We start from the raw sequence: 18,658 nt of genomic DNA, 5'->3' as shown, positions 1-18,658 counted from the left end.
AAACCACCACCAGCAGCCCAGCGCTGTGGTCGAAGGAGAGGCCTCCTCCCTGCCACGCCGTGTTCCAGCACTTAATGAACGTGCGCGTGTCACCATTGCACTGTGATTACAGCCAAGAAGGAGGGAGGAAGCCGAGTGTGCCTCAGCAGAGCTGGCGGTGCTTTAACAGGCTAACGAACTAGCCAGAGAGCCACTGGGTAACTTACGAGGGGTTTATCACTTGACTTATAAGAACAAAACTCCATTTTGATGGGTTATGATACCAACATTTCTCATCCTTCCATTCTAGAACCCACCCCCTGTGACCACAATTGGCGTGCGCTGAAATTCTGGCAGTCCTTACTCCAGAAATTTACCCATGCATTTCCAAACAAAAACTGTTAATCATTTGCAATGCTTTTGAGCATGTGCTTACAGAGCAGAGATTCTGATTAATGGTTGGTGGCTTGGATTCACAGCATAAGGTTAATCTAAGGGTGTTAAATCACACATAAGTATGCCCAATAAATAACCAACTGAATTCAGTGGCATTATTTCCAGCAGTCCGCAATTTAAGCTGGAATAGAAAGAGTTTTGGAATTTAAATGAAATAAAAACAAAAAATACAGATGGTGAGATGAGAAGACCTTGGTGGGCGTTTTTTCCAGTTTCAGGAGTCTGCTGGTGCTCAGCATGTCAACTACAGTAACAGAGCACTTGTGTTTTCAAAATGTCTTCAACAGCACGCACGATGCCGGCGTCTCGGCTCCGGGGAAAGACATTCCCTCTCTGCATCACAGGCCTACACGGTAAGCTGCAATGCAAGTTTTCCTGCGCTGCCTACAAAGCCTCACAGAAGAGGGCATTAGGCGCTCTCCCACACAGCCACGTTACGGGCAGCGCCTCCATGCCTGTTAGCTGGTGCCACCATCAGCTGCCGCACACGTCAGGCACACAGGATATATACAGCAAGTTTTACAGAGTTTAGCTGCATATCCTTCAGCGATTTTCAACAAAATGGCTTTACAGGGCCAGTACCTTGGCCAGCTAGAATATTTCTGAACATTTCCTCAGATTTAGAATAAAACTAATGCCCTTTGCTCTGTTAAGAACTATCGGTCACCTCCTTAGATTAATTCTTTTTAAATTGTATTTTTGAAGAAAAACGTTGTTGCTCTGTAATGCTTAAAACGTTTATCAGTTCAGCTGGTGGTTTAGAGGGCTTTCTCCACTAATATGGATTAGAAAAGTTGAAGAGCTACAAAATTTAATACACATTAAAGAATGGAAACTGTGCCACAGCCAAGAGGCCCAGGCTTCACCAGGTGACTATCTCTCCTCCATCTCTTTACTTGCCCGTGCAAAGTCAAAGTGGGGTTCATACTGTCCTCCCACTCCGTAATTTGCCACCTGAAAAAGAGAAACACAACGCTTGTGAAGAAGAAAGAGGTGGAGACTGTAAACAGGACTTACCCTTCCAAAATCAAAATGAGGCTCATACTGGCCTCCTACTCCGTAGTTGGCTACCTACAGTGAAAGGAGAAGCACAAATCTAGTAAAGCAGTATTTTATCCAGACAAGAATTTGACTGTCATCTACCAGCTTTCAACAGATGAAGTTTAAAAAAATCAAGCCATAGGAAATTACAAGTCTCTGCCAGCTAACCCGTACTGCGTGCAGCAAAGTCCTCCTGGGTTTATTCACACGTGACTCTGACTTCACCCAGACTCCTCACCAGTGCAGAGCCAGAACCTGGCGCTGAGTTTTACGCTCTCAGTCCTTCAGTCTGCCTTTGGGGTTCTCGACTGGACACCAGCTCCCAAAGGCGCAACTGAACCTTCCCTTCCCCAGGGTCAGCTTTCCTTGAAAGCTCTTCTGTCCGCCCCCAGCTGAAGGGGTCAAGACATTCTCCCCTTCTGAGTGCCTGCTACTGTCTGACCTGTCAGAGTCATCATTACTCTCGGGTCACAGAACCTGACTATGAAACTTTCGAAACTCCTGACGACCTGGCCAGCCACAGGCTCCAAGGAGCCCCAAGATCTTTGGCTACAAGAGCCGCACCACAGCCAAGACTGGCACTGCTGGATGCGCTGTACTCCGGGGACGGCATTTAGTACTTCCCCAGGGTAGAAAAATGTTTTTCTTCTATAGGAAATTTTACAGGATATGTTCTCTTCAAAATAGGTCATGGCATGTTTACATCATTCAAGTTTAAATCCCTTTTTGATCTCTATGTCAATAAAGAGGATCCACTGTCCTTTTTCCTGATTGATGTTTTTTTTATTATTTTTCATCTCTTCTATGTATTCGTAACCTCAATTTTCAAGCAGATGCTTGGGCATTTTATCATCAGGAGTCTTGAGGGAGTAGCACAGTAGCACAAGAGCTTTCAGGAACCACTTTCTAGGTATTAATGCTTTCTCAGAATTGCTGAAGCAGCTGTTCATTTAAAAGCCTCAAGCAAATGAATAAAAGCAAGTACTTCCAAAATAAAGTTTACTCAAGTTACATCTACAGACAGTCCTTCCCACATTACAGAGATACCAGACACACTGTTGGCCTTCTAGGACCAAGGATGGGATGGCAAATCTGTTTTTTGAACACCTATTCTCTCCCTCTTTCGCTAAGTATCAATCAAGTTAAACTTTTCCCTATCACCACAGCAGCAAAATCTGACCCTGCAGCAATGAAACTCAGTTTTATTAGCATAAATAAAAAGGAATTACACATCCACTTCAACAAACAGCACGAGTTTCAGTTATTACTATTTCCCTCTAGCAACAACAAGCCATTACACACTAAAGTAAGCACTACTTTGCAAAGACAACTTTGTTTCTTCCTCCCTGTAAAAAAACCGCTCGGTTCTTCCCATGACCTGGAATCAAACCAGCCACCAAATCAGCCGCCCCTGGGCCGAAGGCACTTTTGTGGCCACCTCACCGACACTACCTGAGCGAGCGCGATGCTGCATGCAAAGCCACCCAAAAAGAAATGCCAATTGACATTCACCATCATACGTGTCCTTACCTGTAGTTCCTCTGCTGTGGAGACGTCAAGTCCTGTTAGGTCCTGTATCCTCGTGTTAATGCGAGATACCACAGGGCTTTCGTATCCAGACAACCAAGCACTAAGGGGGTGTGCGGGTGGGAAATAATTAATAAAATACAGCAGTAATAGGCAATAAGCTAGCAGTAAAAATGCAGTATTTGGAATTCCTTTGAGATTATTTTTTTGCACTTTTCAAGAATTTGATAGGACAATCAGAAATATTTCCGGGGCATTATGAAGGCCTGCATTTCCTAAACACGTCTTCTAGGAAGAACGCTTATGGCACTGGTTTAAGGAAGCTCTAAAACTAAGGACCTTAATTCCCATACTGGATGACCAAATGACTGAAGAAAATGTTCTGCACAGTGAAGTCTGCTTCAAGCTGTTTTCTAAACCAGGCACAAAACAGTTTTGCTCTTACCCATTCCAAACAGCTAAGTCACACCTCCACATTCGATGCATTTTGAAGCAGCACTTGGGAAAGGAACAGGTGCGTTACAGTCACACAGACTCTGCATACGCTAAGGAAAGTAACTCAGCTCTTCCACGTCATGCACTTACAGGCGAGCGCTCTGCGATCTGTCCTTTCACATTACTTACCTGTGCAATGGTACTAAAAATCAGGAAAACAATCAAATAATGCATAGAACTCTTTCTTCACCATTTTCCTATTCAACAATTTCCACCAAAATGGCCTATTACAAATTTGGTATGTAGCACATATTTCAGTTACACAATGATTTTTAAGGGGGAAAAAAACAACCCAAAAACAACCCAACTTTTTTTAAAATATAAATATGAAAGGTCAGCCTCACAGTTCCAAAGGCATCTCCAAAATGTCTGCCTCCTACTGTAAATTAGAACTTTTCAGATAAAAATACTGCACTTAAACTAACTGGCAAACTAGTCAGCAGAGAAAAGTACGAACAGGTAGAGAAGCAGCTCTACATGCAAATCACTGCCTTCACCCAGACCCAGTGGAGCATTTCCTACTCCAAGTGGTTGCTCATTCTCAAAAGCTGCCCAACTGGGCAGCAGCTCTGTCCTCCAGCAGCAGCCACACACCCAGAATAGCGGTGTTTGGCAGAAAAGGGCACAACCTTAATGTAACCGCAGCTCTGTGCATCCCTGCTGGACACTTACCAGCCCTGAACGCATCCCGTTGTTTACACGGAAACAAACACACAGGCATTTTTCAGCTCTTTACAAGGTAAACATTTTGTTCTTTTTGAAAAAACATCAATTTCATTGTCTCTTTGTCTTTTTTTCTTTTAAACCACTCATCTGCTCACATGATGCTTGTTTCTCTTGCTGCTTTACTCCTCCTGGTCTAGCCAATGCACCTTAATTTTACCTGCTCCTCTCTTGGCATGCTCACTGCCCTCCCTGGGCCTCTATTTACTTTGGCAGTCCCCTGTTAGTCACTAATATGGATGATAATATTGATGATTTGAACCCCATGTTTTCCCCTTTTTGCAGGAAAATGGAGACAGCTAGTTCCACTGTGTTTCTAGCATCTGACTCAAGCCTTTTCGGCTCATCAGTGGTTCCTGCTACTTTTCTACAAGACTGTTGGACAGCAATACCTGCGCACAGAGCCTGGCTGGCAAGTACACCATACTGGTGCTACTCAATTTTTTTTTTTTTAATAAAAAAAAATTGTATTTAAAAAAAAATGAACATTGAGACACTTTGCACGGGAGGAACAGTAGCATGACACGTGACACAAGGCACTGACACAGGTTACAGAATCTCTACGAGCATTTTTTTTTTTTTTTAAATGATAAGTGAACTATAGATAAAGAGTAAGGTTTCTCCAGACAGGCTTGCACAAACACATATCAAGATTCATCCACGTCTGAACACTGTTAGTATAAGGAAGTGTTACAATGCAACCTTCGTTGATTTAAGGTGGTAGCAGAATGGAAAGACTACTTACACAAAGCATTCCCCCTCTCCCTCCCCCCAAAAAAGCAGCTATGCAGCCACATGCTTCGCAGCCATGTTGAAGAGGTAACACTCACAAGCAATTTAACCTCACACTGAATACACAAGAAAAGCCCCAACACAGCCTTATGCTACTTCTGGCCAGCCTATGCTTTTTTTTTTTTTTAAAAAAAAAAAAAAAAAGGCAAAAAGCATCCCTACTATATTGGTTATTTAGCACTGCAACAAATGCTTTCAACAGGGAGACTACTACATCCTTTCATGAAGGAAAACTACTATAGAGATATATTTTAAAAACAAAATTAGTTGCCTGAGGATACAAAGAAAGTCTATGAAAGGTGGAGGAAGCAGGGAACTGAAACCACATTTTAAGTGCCAGCCTGCCTGCTGGTTGCTGAGCAAAACTTAGGGGGAGGCATGTTGTGCTGAATAGTTTCATGTGGAGAGTTACAGCATGATTTAACCCTGTCAGAGTCATGAAATGGGCTTCCATGAGGGCAGAGCGCTCAGGAGGGCTTGCAGAGCCCTGCCCCGAGTGGCCAGCACCAGGAGGTCTCTCTGCCTGCTGCTTTTAGGACGTAGAACAAGGGCCTCCTGTTGCTGCAGGCTCCACAGAATGCAATAATCTGTCCTACGCTGGCTTCTTTGGTCACTAGTCTCAGCCTTCGTCCTTTGCTGACATCAAAGTAAGCGTGTGCCTAGCTCTATACCATTTATAGCAGGTATTCCTTCACACAAAGGAATCTTTTTTTCCCTGCTCTTGTCTATCACAAAAAAAACCCGCAACCACCTCCCTCACCAGTGGCATATGTGGTACAGCCTTAAATTCTCCTCAAACTTTATTCTTTAACATATGCATAGTCCAAGGTTCAGTACAATTCAGTAAATGCACGCAGCTCTAGTCTTCAATGTACATTTGTTAAATTCCGTTGCTCATCTGACACGTTCACTTGCATCAACAGAGCTCTGTCTTATTTTTGATCAGCTGACACCTACGAGTTCACTATGGGCAGAAGGCTTCATAACAAAAAGGGACAAGCTTATTTCTGGAAAGACAGAAACATGGCACTTTAAGATGTAGGCGACTTTACTTACAGGAGGATTTGATATTTCCTTAACAACTACCACACCAAAACCCCAAATTCCCCAACTAAAAAAGGCATAGTATTTCGGTGCCGCGCTTGGTTTTGTAAAAAGACACCCATTGACTAAGCCAGTATGTTATAGAAATTTAAAGAATTTCATCAGTGTGCTGAATTCATGCTGGTGGATTGCTTTTCTTCTTCCTTACACCGAGATCTGGCTTTTAACAACTGTTACATTCGTTACAGACAGCTAGCAGTAATTACATTTACTCCTCCCTCTTGTAATTCTGTACCAGGTATCTTATTAGAGATTTTTAATTGCTCAATACTTATATGCAGAAATACTTTTAGATTAAGCAGTATATTAAGGGGAAAAAAAAGACAGACAACTGCCCAGAGCTCCATGACATACGTGTGCTTATGTGCCCAAAAGCCCATCTCCACCTGCACAAGTCAGGCCAGTACCAAACACACAATGGCTGTCTCCTTAGGCTCAGCCACACCAGCGCTGCACCAGATTTATTTCAACACGGCTTTTGTAACAGTCATTGGTCACAGGAAATACTGGCATTGATGTTTAAAAACTGTCTAAAATGTACTCAGTATGTAAAAAGTACTAGCAGAGAGGCAACAGGGAGTGAATAAAAGCACGGGCTGGTCTTTCTGAAGTGGAAACTTTAGCCCATATGCTCCGACTGGCTGCTGGGAGGAGAGGGGCAGAAAAAAGCCGCTTCTTTAAAAGCGGTGTGGGAGCGGCTGAGTTTATTCTGGTACTGCACACAGCACGGTTTGATGGTGCTCCTCGTATTGCTGGCAAGGCGCCCCCTTTTATACAGCCTGCCACGTACTGCACAGCGAACAGTAGTCCTCTCAAAGAGAGGAATGCTGTAATTTAGAAGTGCATTCGCTAGGAAAGAATGTTCAAAGGGGGAAAGCAGTCATCTATTAAAAAAATAAAGCAAGCATTTTTTTGGGTTTCAGGAGCAATGATTCATCTGGAATCCAAAGCAGCTCAAACAGCTCTAACAGAGAGATGTTTCTAGCAGTGGTTCTGCAAGAGAAGTTCAGCAATCCAGCATTAATGCCATGATCCTTCTAAAGCAGTCTGGCTCGGGGGTTGAGGTTTTGGGGGTGGCTTTTGCCTCCTACTATAGATTTAGGGGTCAAGTTCTCTTTTAAAGGATATACATCCTAAACAATCTGCACATGGAGGAATGCAAAAGCAAGAGGAAGCATGAGAAGGAAAGTCCCCCTCCTCCCTCAAAAAAATTGTCTTCACTTCCTTTACAACACGCTGTGCCCCATTTACTTGTATGTTTCTTGCCATTTCTCCCTCCTGTTTCCGACGAGATACAGAATTAAAAATCTTAGCTCAGTACAACCTGATTTAATTCTGTGAGTTCCTTAGGTATGTTGGAAGGAAGTCGCGGAGTGCCACCTTGTCTGAGCACCAAACCTTAAATGCCTCACCGTCTCATTCACCAGGTAGTGGACACCAGGCTCTGTTCCGGGCTTGCCGCACACTGCACCGAGAAGGCAGCGGCACTTCGCAGACAACGGCTGCCCTTACACTTTATCACAGAGTCTCTGGGCAAGGTACAGCACACGGTTAATTCCACATTAAAGCCCTGGGAGAAACAGTTATTTTGTCATGTCACAAAGCCAATAGCAAGGTGACGGCAAACAAGACTGGGCCGCACCATCAGCCATGCACGAGGGAATCTGCTTTTAATGATCAGTGTTGTCTAGTACTATTTTTTTCTGACTGTTCCCACTAATGAAAAATCAAAACACTAAATAAAGAGTTCTTTACTAAGGATTATCTATTTAAATAGGGGCCAATTATGCATCTCAATTTCAATTAGTGATCTGGTCACCTTCTCTAATTCCTATTATTAGCACATCAAGTTTGATAGAAACCATGTTCAAATGGATTAATAAATAAATGGCCCAGAGGGGTCTGTGTCACAGAGGACAAACCCCGAGACCGAGTAAATGCTTTCTTTAAAATGCGTGGTCACAGATAAACAAGATAGAGAAGACGTGGACAGACTTTAAAATTAAAAACAAATAAAAAAAAAAATTAAACGCAGCACACGTCAAACAGGAAAAGATACATTCCTAAAGTCATTCTGGTGGGGGCCTGCAGAGGTGGGTTTAAGGAGCAAACCTGTAAGAGCTGACCGGACAATTTCCAAAGGACTCCCGCTACCTGCCCTCGCTGCCATGATGGAGTAGACCAGCACACTGCTGAAGGTACAAGGCACTTTTCAGGATCTAAAAATAAGTTTTCAACTTGCCATTACTTGTAACAAGCCTGGCTTTAAGGATCAGACTTCAGCTACAATGGTTTTCTAGTTTCCATGGGAGTTCTAATCATTCCTGAATCAATCAACTTCTTGTGAACCAGAATTTTGAAGCACTTTTATCTTTTTAAAGAAACTCACAGCTAAGTAAAACCCCTAACGCTACTAGCCATTCTGATTTCATTTTTTTGTTCAAAGAAGCTGAAAGAACACTAGTTTTCTATTAAAGCAGCAACTACTTTCAATTGTTTAAACAGAGAAATTCTTTGAAATTACCAACCAGCTTTAATTTGCGCTATTCCCATGGTTTACAGCAGCTCACGAGTGCCTAGTTTAAAGCAGCAAGTATCAACACCCAAGTTGCGGGGCAGAGGTGAGGTACACAGCCAGGGCCTTTCCCACCGTGTGTTAGTCTCAGGCGAAGCCCGCGCTGTGCTAACGTTTTAGTACGTTAGTTGCCCTAGCCAAGCCATGCTAAGCAGAAGAGGGCTCTTCCATCTTGGATACCACTGACATTTAGAACTATTTCCTACTTCTGCAGACCGCTTGCTCTGTTGTAGGACAGCTCGGTTTGCTTTAGGCCATTCTCTTTCTTCTAAAGAGAGACTTAGAAAAGAAAGGTGATGCAAAATCCTTATTTGCCCCACGTTTAGAGATGAAGCAGTACAGTCCCAGAACAGACTTCCTCGGACAGGGTATACCTTTGGAAGACGTTCCCCTTACCTCTTAGAGACTCTGTAATGTGCTGTGGTCAGTTTCCCAGTCTCAGGGTCATGAACAGTAGCACGGCTCAGCTACAAAAAGAGAAAGGACAAGGGCTTACCCACCTCGTAGGCTGCTTTTTCGCCAAGCCACAGGTGTTTGAAAGGGTTCCGATTGGTCTGGATGGTATGCAATGCTCTTAAATTAGCAATATTAGAAGGGCAACAGAAGCTGTAGCTGCCATGTCCAAATCAAAACAAATTGGTTGGAAAATTTATTTAGATTGTCCTTTCACTTTTTTCCTCCTTTTTTTTTTTTTTTCTTACTTTTTTTTTTGTTTGTTTTAAACTAGAGACTTTCTGCAAGTAATTTATGATGCTGAGTTTCACAGACAATTCCTCTTCACCCAGAAGTTTAACTCCTGTCAGAATTTTCGGTTAACGCTGATGGAATGTGCGGCCAATCCTTAATCACCACTGCTAAAACCTGGGGAGGGGGTGGTGGCGGGCAGGGGGCAGACGGTTTCTTTCAGAGCCAGCCAATTTTGGAAAACACTGACTAAATTCAAGACTTGTAGTAGTTAATAGACAAGCTGCAAAGAACCAGGAGCCCAGTGAAAACGAGCCTTCGCTCCTGTCAGCAGGAGGTAAAAGCGCCAGACGAGAGCCTGGGGTTATCTCGGACAATGAAACGCTGTGTGACTAACCAACGCATTTTGCATGCCACTCCAGCTGTCATGCACAATAAGGACCTGAAGCATCTCTTACACATATAAAGGCACTCCGAGTGGTCAGCTAGATTTTACAAGGAAAGGGAGGACAATTTTTTGGTTGGTGAGAAAAGCAAGGGGAAAGGAATATTTAAAAAAAATAAATAATTTAGATTCCACTGAAGGTTTTGTAGCATCGCGTACTTTTTTTTTTTTTTACACTGATTGTAGACACCTGCTGCTTTTACAACTCATCACTCCAGAACACAGACTGAGAAGGTGACCAAAAAAACAAAAAGAAATCAAAATATGCCCCCAGAACTTCTAGCTGAAGGAAAAGACTGAGAAACTCAGCAGTAACAGCCTGTTACAGATCTGCACGTCATAAAGCGGTGGACTACAAAAGCCAAAGTTGTCTTTTTAGACCACCGCTTTTTTCCCCGTAATGAGCAGAATCTACACACTCATTACAGGCCCAAAACATCTGGCATAGAGCTCTCTTACCTTTTGCTAATTCTGTAATGTGCCGTCTCCAAGGCTCCTGTTATGGGGTTTGAAATGGTGGCTCGCCTCAGCTGTGAAGCGAACCATCAGAATAGTTGCATTACAAAGCACATACTGCATCACAGCAATCCGACCATTCAGAAGCCTAAGAGGAAATGTCCCGCAAGCCGCCAACGCAAGCCACCCAGACACCTTTTGCGGTGGTTTTTCTTTTATGGAGAGGGTGGAAATTCATAAAGCAGTGATGGGAAAGGAGGGAGAGTCTCCAATTTTACTAAAAGAGAGGGGGTTTAGGGGTTTTTTTTGTTTGGTTTTTTAAACAGTGTTAGAGAAGATCAAGTTTTCCAGGAAGTAATGTTTCCATTTCTGTAGCAAGAACAGCCGTCTGAATAAAATAAACTAGAAGCTTTCATTTCTTTCACATTGTAACAACTGCTGGAAGCAGTACAACATTATGGCACGTGTACAATTGGTCCTTTGTTAGCACTCTGCATGTCTGATGAGTTTTACAGTTAAATTGAATCCAGGCAATGTTGCGATCTCGTATAAGCGACAGATGAAAAAAACCCTGCCTTTTTGATTCTTTCTATACCAAAAGCATCACCGAGCTCCTTTAACACTGCTAACACAAACTAATTGCTTAGTCCATGGACACGTTTATATTGTATTCCTACGTTACGCAGAATGAGAACTCATGGTTCAAGGCCTTCCTTTCCCTCTACTGCGCTCCATTTACTTGACGCCATCCCTTCTATGTTAATACTCTGATTCACAACCTCACATGCGCCCTTTATCTTCATTAATGTACCATCAGACACTCTCCATCGTTCATAACCAGAAAGGCTGAGTTGCAGAGTCCAAATTTTGGAAGAGGCACAAATGACATACCAAGTCCCAAACAATTAGAAGTAGTATTTTTCTATTGTTCAAATAAACTAAGTAAAGGAAGGCCTCTCCATGCCTACTAACAAGAAAATGTACTGGGAACTCTTAATATGCTGCCTCTCCTCTCATGCCATGCAGATGCATATAGGAATCAAGGCACAAACTGCGTTCCAGCCAGGCTCCCAAAGCTGAATAATAAGGCTTCATCCTGCCAGCTTACCCCGCCAGCACAGCAGAAGGCTGGGCAGAGATCAGACAGCGCTGCCTTCCGGGAGGCGGCAGTGGCGACATCCCGAGCATCAGGAAGGAGATGACCTTTCAGTCTCAAAAAACCCACAATCCTCTTGCTACGCTCGTTACTGAGCCCTACAAGGCCTTGGCCGTAGGAAATATGTGGAACGCTAAATGCACACAGATGCTTCTGCCTTAATGAACTCTGAATCTCCAAGTCTTTAGCACCAGCCAATCATTTGATAGGAAAACAATTATCTCAGCGACTTCAGAAGTTAAAAACACCACATTCACAGGTTTTTATTTTCAGTGCTGAGACTTATTTCTGCTCCATAAAGAAGTGATTCGGTTGTATTCCACAGACATAATGCCAGAGCAGCAAAGGGCCTCAATCATCTACAAAGCACCAGGGCTCTGATATTTAGACCTGCAGCAAAGCTGCCTGACAGGAGAGCAGGAAGAGATGTTTTACAGGTAAGCGAAGAGAATTGCTTGTATTTCTTGCTTACAGTTCAGAATGTTACCTCAGAAATCCAACACATCAGCCTTTAGGAAGCTTTAAAATCGCCTTCAGGCTATCTAGTACTCAGCACAGTGGCCACGGACGGCCTCACCCTCGATATGCCCATGTATAACCCACAGCTGGCTTACTTTGCAATGGGCCAAGCTAACAGTTTGTCCTCTATTTAATGCACTAATCTCCATTTGCTCAGCGTTCTCTGGACAAAAAGCTATGTAGGCTAAAAACAAAGACAAAAGCAAGAGAAGCATATTTCTGCAAGTTTAAATCTTACTTTAAAAGTAACTGGTAATCGATGGAAAAATAAATCAATTCAACTAACTACATCTTCAACACACATCTTGAGATGTGGAGTCGCACCAACTGGATACAGAAGTTGCCAAACTTCTCCATCAGTTTGCTGTTTGTCTTGGAGACTCCTGTCTACCAACAGTTGAGCTGCCCTGGAGTATGCTGCGTTCAGAAACAAGAACGTCGGGATCCAGTTTCTGAAATAGGATTTGATGAGCTGGCACTGTGAATAAGAAGCTGAGTACCACTGATTAAGTATGGCCCTCTGAAAGCCCCTTCATCTGCAGGCAACTTCAAAGCCTGGGAGACAGAAGTCAGTTTTATGCTGAATGGAGAATACAACCACTCATCCTTGTCTACACAATGACGTGGCATTCCAGGACCAGAGGGATGGCCGCCTTTCCCTAGACAGCACTCCTCTGCGCCACAACTACGGCAAATACGGACTTCAAAAAGAAAAAAACAAAACCCAGAAAACCAAAGAACAGATGACAGGTACATTCAAGGCAACCTAGCTGCAGTATATTTGTTCTCTGTTGTAGAACATTCTCCTCCTTATCTGAAACAGCACGTGCTGAAATTGTGTCTGCCGGAAGAGTCTGACAATCCTGCACTGCTGTTACCTGACTCCCTTAATTACACAGAACTTCCAGCTTCCCACTGTCTCCTTCAAAGAACGTGTCACCAACAGCTACAAGGCGAGATAAGCAACGTGTGAGCACACTGCACACACATCTGCATTCAAGAAGAGACAGAATCACGCATGCTCACACAGAAAGCTACACACAAAATTTAAGATTCCAAGAGGCAAAGAAGCGCAAGGCATTTACCCTCGGCTTTGCTAGTTCCTTCACAGTTTCAATCTCTTCATCGGAGATGATGTCGAGGAAGCGAACAATTCGAGGTTTGTCCCACTCATCTTCCTGTTTGACAGGGCCAAGGATGTATCTAGGATTCCTGTTTCCATCATAGTAGCGGCAGAAGAGTCTTTTTTGTCTCCGAGGAGTCTGAAAGCAAGGTGGAGCAAGAGACAGTCAGAGAACTTCCACATGACACTAATATCTCTAAGAAACAGAAGATGTCCTGAGAACAAGAGACAGGGACAATTCACGTCCCCTACCTTGATGTTATGTTACAAGTTAAAGAAATGCTTTCGTTTGGAGAAATTAGTACTTTCACGTTCATGTTCACGTTACTCTGTAATACTGCAAAACAAGCGTTACTTTACACAGTCCTATTAAAAATAATTTTATCACTAAAAAAACACCCTCATTCAATTCCGTATTTAATTCTAGATTTCCAGCATCCTTATCCAATTAATTACAATTACGTAGTGCATCCAAGTTAGTCAGCAGTGCCTGTGGCAGTATTACTTTTTGTCTACTGGACAGAATGAAACATGGCAGAAATCCAACACACGCTAATCCTCAGTTCCACACACTCAGCCAACTGCTGTAACAATTTTCTTGCTTTCACACCACATACAAATTCTGGACGTTGTTTTGTTATGGTTGGTTTCATACATTTGAAAACAGTCTACTCCACTTTACCATTTTGAGACCCTCCCCACGGCACAGCATTTCGTACTTCCTTCTCTCGGGCAGGTAATCCTTTTTCTTAACCTCAGTTTCCTTCTCCACCTGGTCTTCTGAATCCGTGCTGGACTTATTTGCCTCTTTCTCTTTAGCCATGATATATTCGAAATATTTCATGTTCCCATTTGCTCTTTGATGTTCAGGATCTATTGACAAAGAAACATACAAGTATCACTGGCGAGTTTCCAACTTGTGAAGAAGTATCCCCAGGAGGCTATGTACAAACAGAAAAAGAAAACAGATGCACACTACTGCTTCACAAACAGAAATGAGAAACATCTACTCTGGTTTGAGAACATTCACAGGATAGCTAAAACGCCGAGCTAAGCTGGAAGCGATGCCACCCTGCAAGCATGCGCTTATCCTTACTCATCTGCAGGAAAAGACACAATGAGCTTTCAGAGCTAAGCTCAACTCACCTGCAGTTAAGAAACTGCTTACTGTGATGCCTGGATCCTCAGCAGGCACAGGGGTCCAAGCACTAAGAAAAAGGGTTTGGCCATTCCAGCCAATCTCACCAGAGGCACAGACAAGGGAATAGGACAGGGAGAGAGCTGGGACAGCATGACCGGCTTTAAATCTAAAAACTTCCCTGACGGGAATTAAGATTTCTGGTGACAAAGCTTTTAACAATCGCTAAACTTACAGAATTAGCTTCAGTTCATTAACAAACTGTTCTCGCTAGCCCTTGCTATATTAGGTTTACTACTGAACTTCCCACCGCATCCCTTATACAATCAATGGAATATTTACAGAGGCATAAACACTCTTTGTATTTCATAAAGCAGACAGAATCTTAGCTTGCTGTATTGCATTTTGTATTTCCTATTTTTCCAAGTTCTTCATCTCAAGTATACTTAATTTGCATTTCAATAATCTGCAGAGATTCTGATATCACCTATTTAGTCTTAATTTCATTTATTTGTTCTTGCCTGTACCCAAGCGGCAGTGATCTCAACACAGGAAAGGTAGAGTAAGAGAATGAAATTTCAGGCAGTAATGACTAAGACAGGTAAGTGGTTAGAAGCGAACAGTGACAGGAAGCAGAAAGTATGTCAACAAAAAGGAGCAATCCTTAACTATGACACTTTCTGACATGGTAGTTAAGACTGTAATTGTCCATCTAAAAACATGGTAGCAAAATACAACTTATGGTAATACAAATCTTATTTTACTGCAAAGCTACACATCAAGATGTTAATGGTAACATCAGTGACAGTCCATTTTAAAAACCCCAATACAAGTCAGAATACAGGGCAGACAGCACCCCTCAACAGGAATCCACAGCTAGCACCTGCTTGAACACAGAGCTAGATCCCGGTGAGCTGCGGGGCTCTCTTTCACATACCCAGTTCCAGAAGGCGTTTGGTGAGCATCATGGCTTTGCCCAGATCCCCCTGCTGATACACAGCATAACTCAGGTAGTCCAGAATGTAGACTTTATCTGCAGAAGACACTTCTCCCTCATCCAGCTGTTTCAGAGCTTGTTCCATCCAGAGCTCGGTGTGGTAGTAGTCAGCTTCAGTGTAGGCAATCTTTCCCAGCTCAAAGCAATCTTCAGCCGTCAAAAAGGATTTGTGCTTCACACCTGTATTTAAAGCAAAACAAGCCAAACAGAATTTACACAGAACTCCAGACCAGCCTTCAGAGGAACGTTCAGTTATTTCTTATTTTTCACAGCAGAGTTTATTTCTGTTCTTCAACGTGTCCCTTTTGTGGTGGCTATTTGTTGAAGACTCAGTTTCAGTATCTGAAGCCTGTAAATCCTTGGCAGAACACATAAGCAGTTAGATGCAGTTTTCCATTGCCAGAATACCAGCAACTAGCTAAATGTCTTTACCATTGGTGGAAAATAAAATTAAATTAAATAAACCTTCCTTCTTCAAAACCCCAACTGCTTTGAGCAACAGCAACAGTAAGCCAAAATCAAAGTTTCAGAAATCTGTTTTCAAAGGCACGGTATTAATCACTTTCAAAACGTTACTGAAGCACATCTTGTTAGCGACAACTTGGTGGGGGAGGAAAATGAAAACATCAGTCAGTAAATTCCCAGCTGCTCAAGATTTTTTGAAGTTAGTCATTTTTAGAAACATTTGAAGAGACCTCTGAAAGATTAAAGCACTAACTAGTAAGCAAATTACAGATTCCTATTTTTGCCACTGTAAATTAAGGCCCAAAGAAAAACCAAATTTAATCTTGTAAAAAGGAAACAGGACCTGCCAGTTTTACAGCTAAAATTACGTTCCTGATTACATCTTAATACATCCTAAATGTCTAACAGCAGCTCCCACAGCTGTGTTCCAACAGGGAAATTCTTCTGCTGAAGACATGCCTTAAGAGATTAAATAGCTAAAGAGACAGTCCACAAAAAGCAGTATCCCACAAAACAACTAATTAAAACACCTTGTGGTCCATCCTGCGATAGCCAGTGATTTCAGTTTTCTGAGCCTGAAGCTGCAAACTCTAAAATAACACAAAGATGAGGGAATGGGGTACAGTGGTGGCGGAGCGCTCTCAGAGAGACCCTCTGGAACGAGTAACAGGTTGCAGAGCCGTAGCCTGGTATATTTAGAAGCAAAATATCATCCACACGTGAAAAGGGAACTCTTAAGGCTGCTTAAGTCAGCAATCATCAAACAGGGTTGATAGTTAAGATAAAGAAACAGCACAGCCTGCAATACAGGCAAGAGAATTAATAAGCGATATGACAGTAGTGCAAACTCTGATCAAATCTTGGTGACCTGGCCAGAAAGAACACAAAGAGCACAGCCAAGCAATCACCTGGCATGTTCCTCTCTGAAGCGACTAACCTATTCTCTTTATACTCTAAAACTTTTGGGTTCTGCAATTACACTTTATTACACACAGTCTGGACAGCTTATTACTTCAAAAGAAATAATAAGCTACAATCATTTCACCTTGTATTTTTGTGCTGGTTTAAGAAAACAATCACAATTGCTTATTGTAGTAGAATGAATGTGTACGTCTTTTGAGACAGTCTTGAACTAAACCCAAAAGCAAGGTTATACATCATAGCATATAAAGCCAATTACCCTTAATTTTATTAGACATCTGACTACAATGAGTGCTTGCAAAAACACAGATGGATTGTACAGAGTTGATGTGTTGCCAGTTGGCACAGTACCATTTTCGAACAGAGGAAACAAAGAAAGCTCAGCAGAGAAAGAGTCTGCTAACAAGAAAGAAGCGTGTCTTCTCCTGCACGTAAACCTATTAAAAATTACCTTAGGTAATGCCACATAAGCTCAAGTCTGTCTATGCATGTGATACATCCTCTGTCTTTTGTTTTTCAGTTTATACACTCCCTGAAGTTTAAGCTCAAAGAAACTTCAGTCACTCCCAATGTGAAAGGTTCATCTTATCCGTGGCAGGGAAAGGAATAATAAATGATAGAACAGTTTTGTGAGAATGCATTACATTGTGCAATATAACTAACTTTCTGCCAGTGCGCAACTACTTCAACACAAGGAAAATCCTCACCCAGGCAAGATTTTATTGCTATCAATTGTTTAATAAAAACTATTAACACTAAAATCATCTTACCATAACTAGAAGATGCAGCCTTCTACTAAAAAGAAATTTTCAAGTTTAGCACAAGCAGAAAATAAACACAGGAGCAGAGCAAGGAGAGCGACGGGACAAAGAAGAGTCTCAACTCAGAAAGAAACTTGCATTCCGTGATTTGCAATCAGGACATTCCGTTAAAAGTTCACAGCGGCTTCTGAAAGTAACATCAATGACTCTTACCTGGAAGATTCCCTCTTGAGAGGGTGTCTGTGTCCAAATTATACGTGTCTTGAAGCCGTAAGAGGGCTTTTGCTGCACCAGTCTGATCTTCATCATTTGGGAAAAACTGCCGCTGGATAGTCATGTTGGAGATAAAGCCTAGGAAGAAAGGAAAACACTTGGCCTTCTTTGTCCCAGGAACTGTATAAACTCTACGCATGAAAAGACTCCCTACTCCGGGGAAAGGTAACATTTCAGGAAAGGCCATTAGTAAGTCAGGAAGAACTATTAGCCCTGCAGAGCTTCAACAAACTCCGTAAGTTTGTTTCTAAAGGACAGGACTACCCCTTCAGTTTCATGCAGAAACTATTTTTGTCTCAACAGGTTTAAAAAAAAAAAAAAAAGAAGAAAAAAAAAAGAAAAAAATTACATAGACCAAAAAGACTACCCCCCACACGGAGAAAATTACAGATAATATATTGATAGTTTCTGCAACCGTTCCGCTCAATCAAGCCTTCCAAAAAGCTTTTCATTTACTAACATGGAATTTAGAAATAATTTCTAAGAGAAAAAAACCCAACAACCCATGCCAAGAACAGCAGTGTAAAGAAACAGCTGGTCAATGAAAAGATGAAAAACAAAAATGCTGGTGTCTAACTGCAAATAGCTTTTGACAAGACTTTAGGCACCTGAGCAGCCACTACGAACCTAACTGCTTTCTGTGGGCTTGGGCATTGACGTATTTACACAGAAACCTGAGAAACACACAAAGTTAAAAAGGTTTCTCAAGATCCATCTTCACACAACTCTGAATTGAGCTCAAGGCACAAGTTGAAAAGTTAACATTTCAATTTATGTTTTTTTGTGAAAAGAAAGCAAAGGAACTATCTGAAAGAAAAACATGGGGGCTTTTCAAAGAAGCACTAGGGTGACATTTATGGAAAAGAAGGCAAGCAGGTTCTAGAAAGTAAAAAAATATTCTCTCTAGGAACTGTTTCCTAGTCATTAGAGTCACATGTCATCATCTCCCCTGTTATGAAAGGTTCCTAACTCCTCTCCGGTGAACACCCCCCCCCCCCCCCCCTAACACTCCTGTTCTTTTCGGGACC

The 18,658-nt window shown here is 42.3% G+C and overlaps 1 protein-coding gene across 2 annotated transcripts in view; it reads right to left on the bottom strand.

Annotated features, from left to right (window-relative positions):
• P4HA1 (prolyl 4-hydroxylase, alpha polypeptide I) overlaps positions 1–18,658 on the bottom strand; it is a 28,640-nt gene that overhangs the window by 3,401 nt on the left and 6,581 nt on the right. Inside the window, exons 4-10 of one of the 2 annotated variants that reach the window (XM_009885638.1) lie at positions 17,571–17,708; positions 15,151–15,390; positions 13,758–13,948; positions 13,038–13,214; positions 10,281–10,351; positions 3,007–3,106; positions 1,453–1,506 (exon numbers count right to left, since the gene is read on the bottom strand). In XM_009885638.1, coding sequence (XP_009883940.1) covers positions 1,453–1,506; positions 3,007–3,106; positions 10,281–10,351; positions 13,038–13,214; positions 13,758–13,948; positions 15,151–15,390; positions 17,571–17,708 — 971 coding nt within the window. Of the gene's footprint in view, positions 1–1,452; positions 1,507–3,006; positions 3,107–9,088; positions 9,160–10,280; positions 10,352–13,037; positions 13,215–13,757; positions 13,949–15,150; positions 15,391–17,570; positions 17,709–18,658 lie in introns of both variants that reach the window. The other variant, XM_009885637.1, reaches the window with a different exon arrangement.

This window comes from Charadrius vociferus, unplaced genomic scaffold, assembly GCF_000708025.1.
Source record: "Charadrius vociferus isolate BGI_N301 unplaced genomic scaffold, ASM70802v2 scaffold335, whole genome shotgun sequence".
Lineage (NCBI taxonomy): Eukaryota > Metazoa > Chordata > Aves > Charadriiformes > Charadriidae > Charadrius > Charadrius vociferus.
The sequence above is the reverse complement of the archived record's forward strand: the minus strand, read 5'-3'. Positions and strand labels throughout refer to the sequence as shown.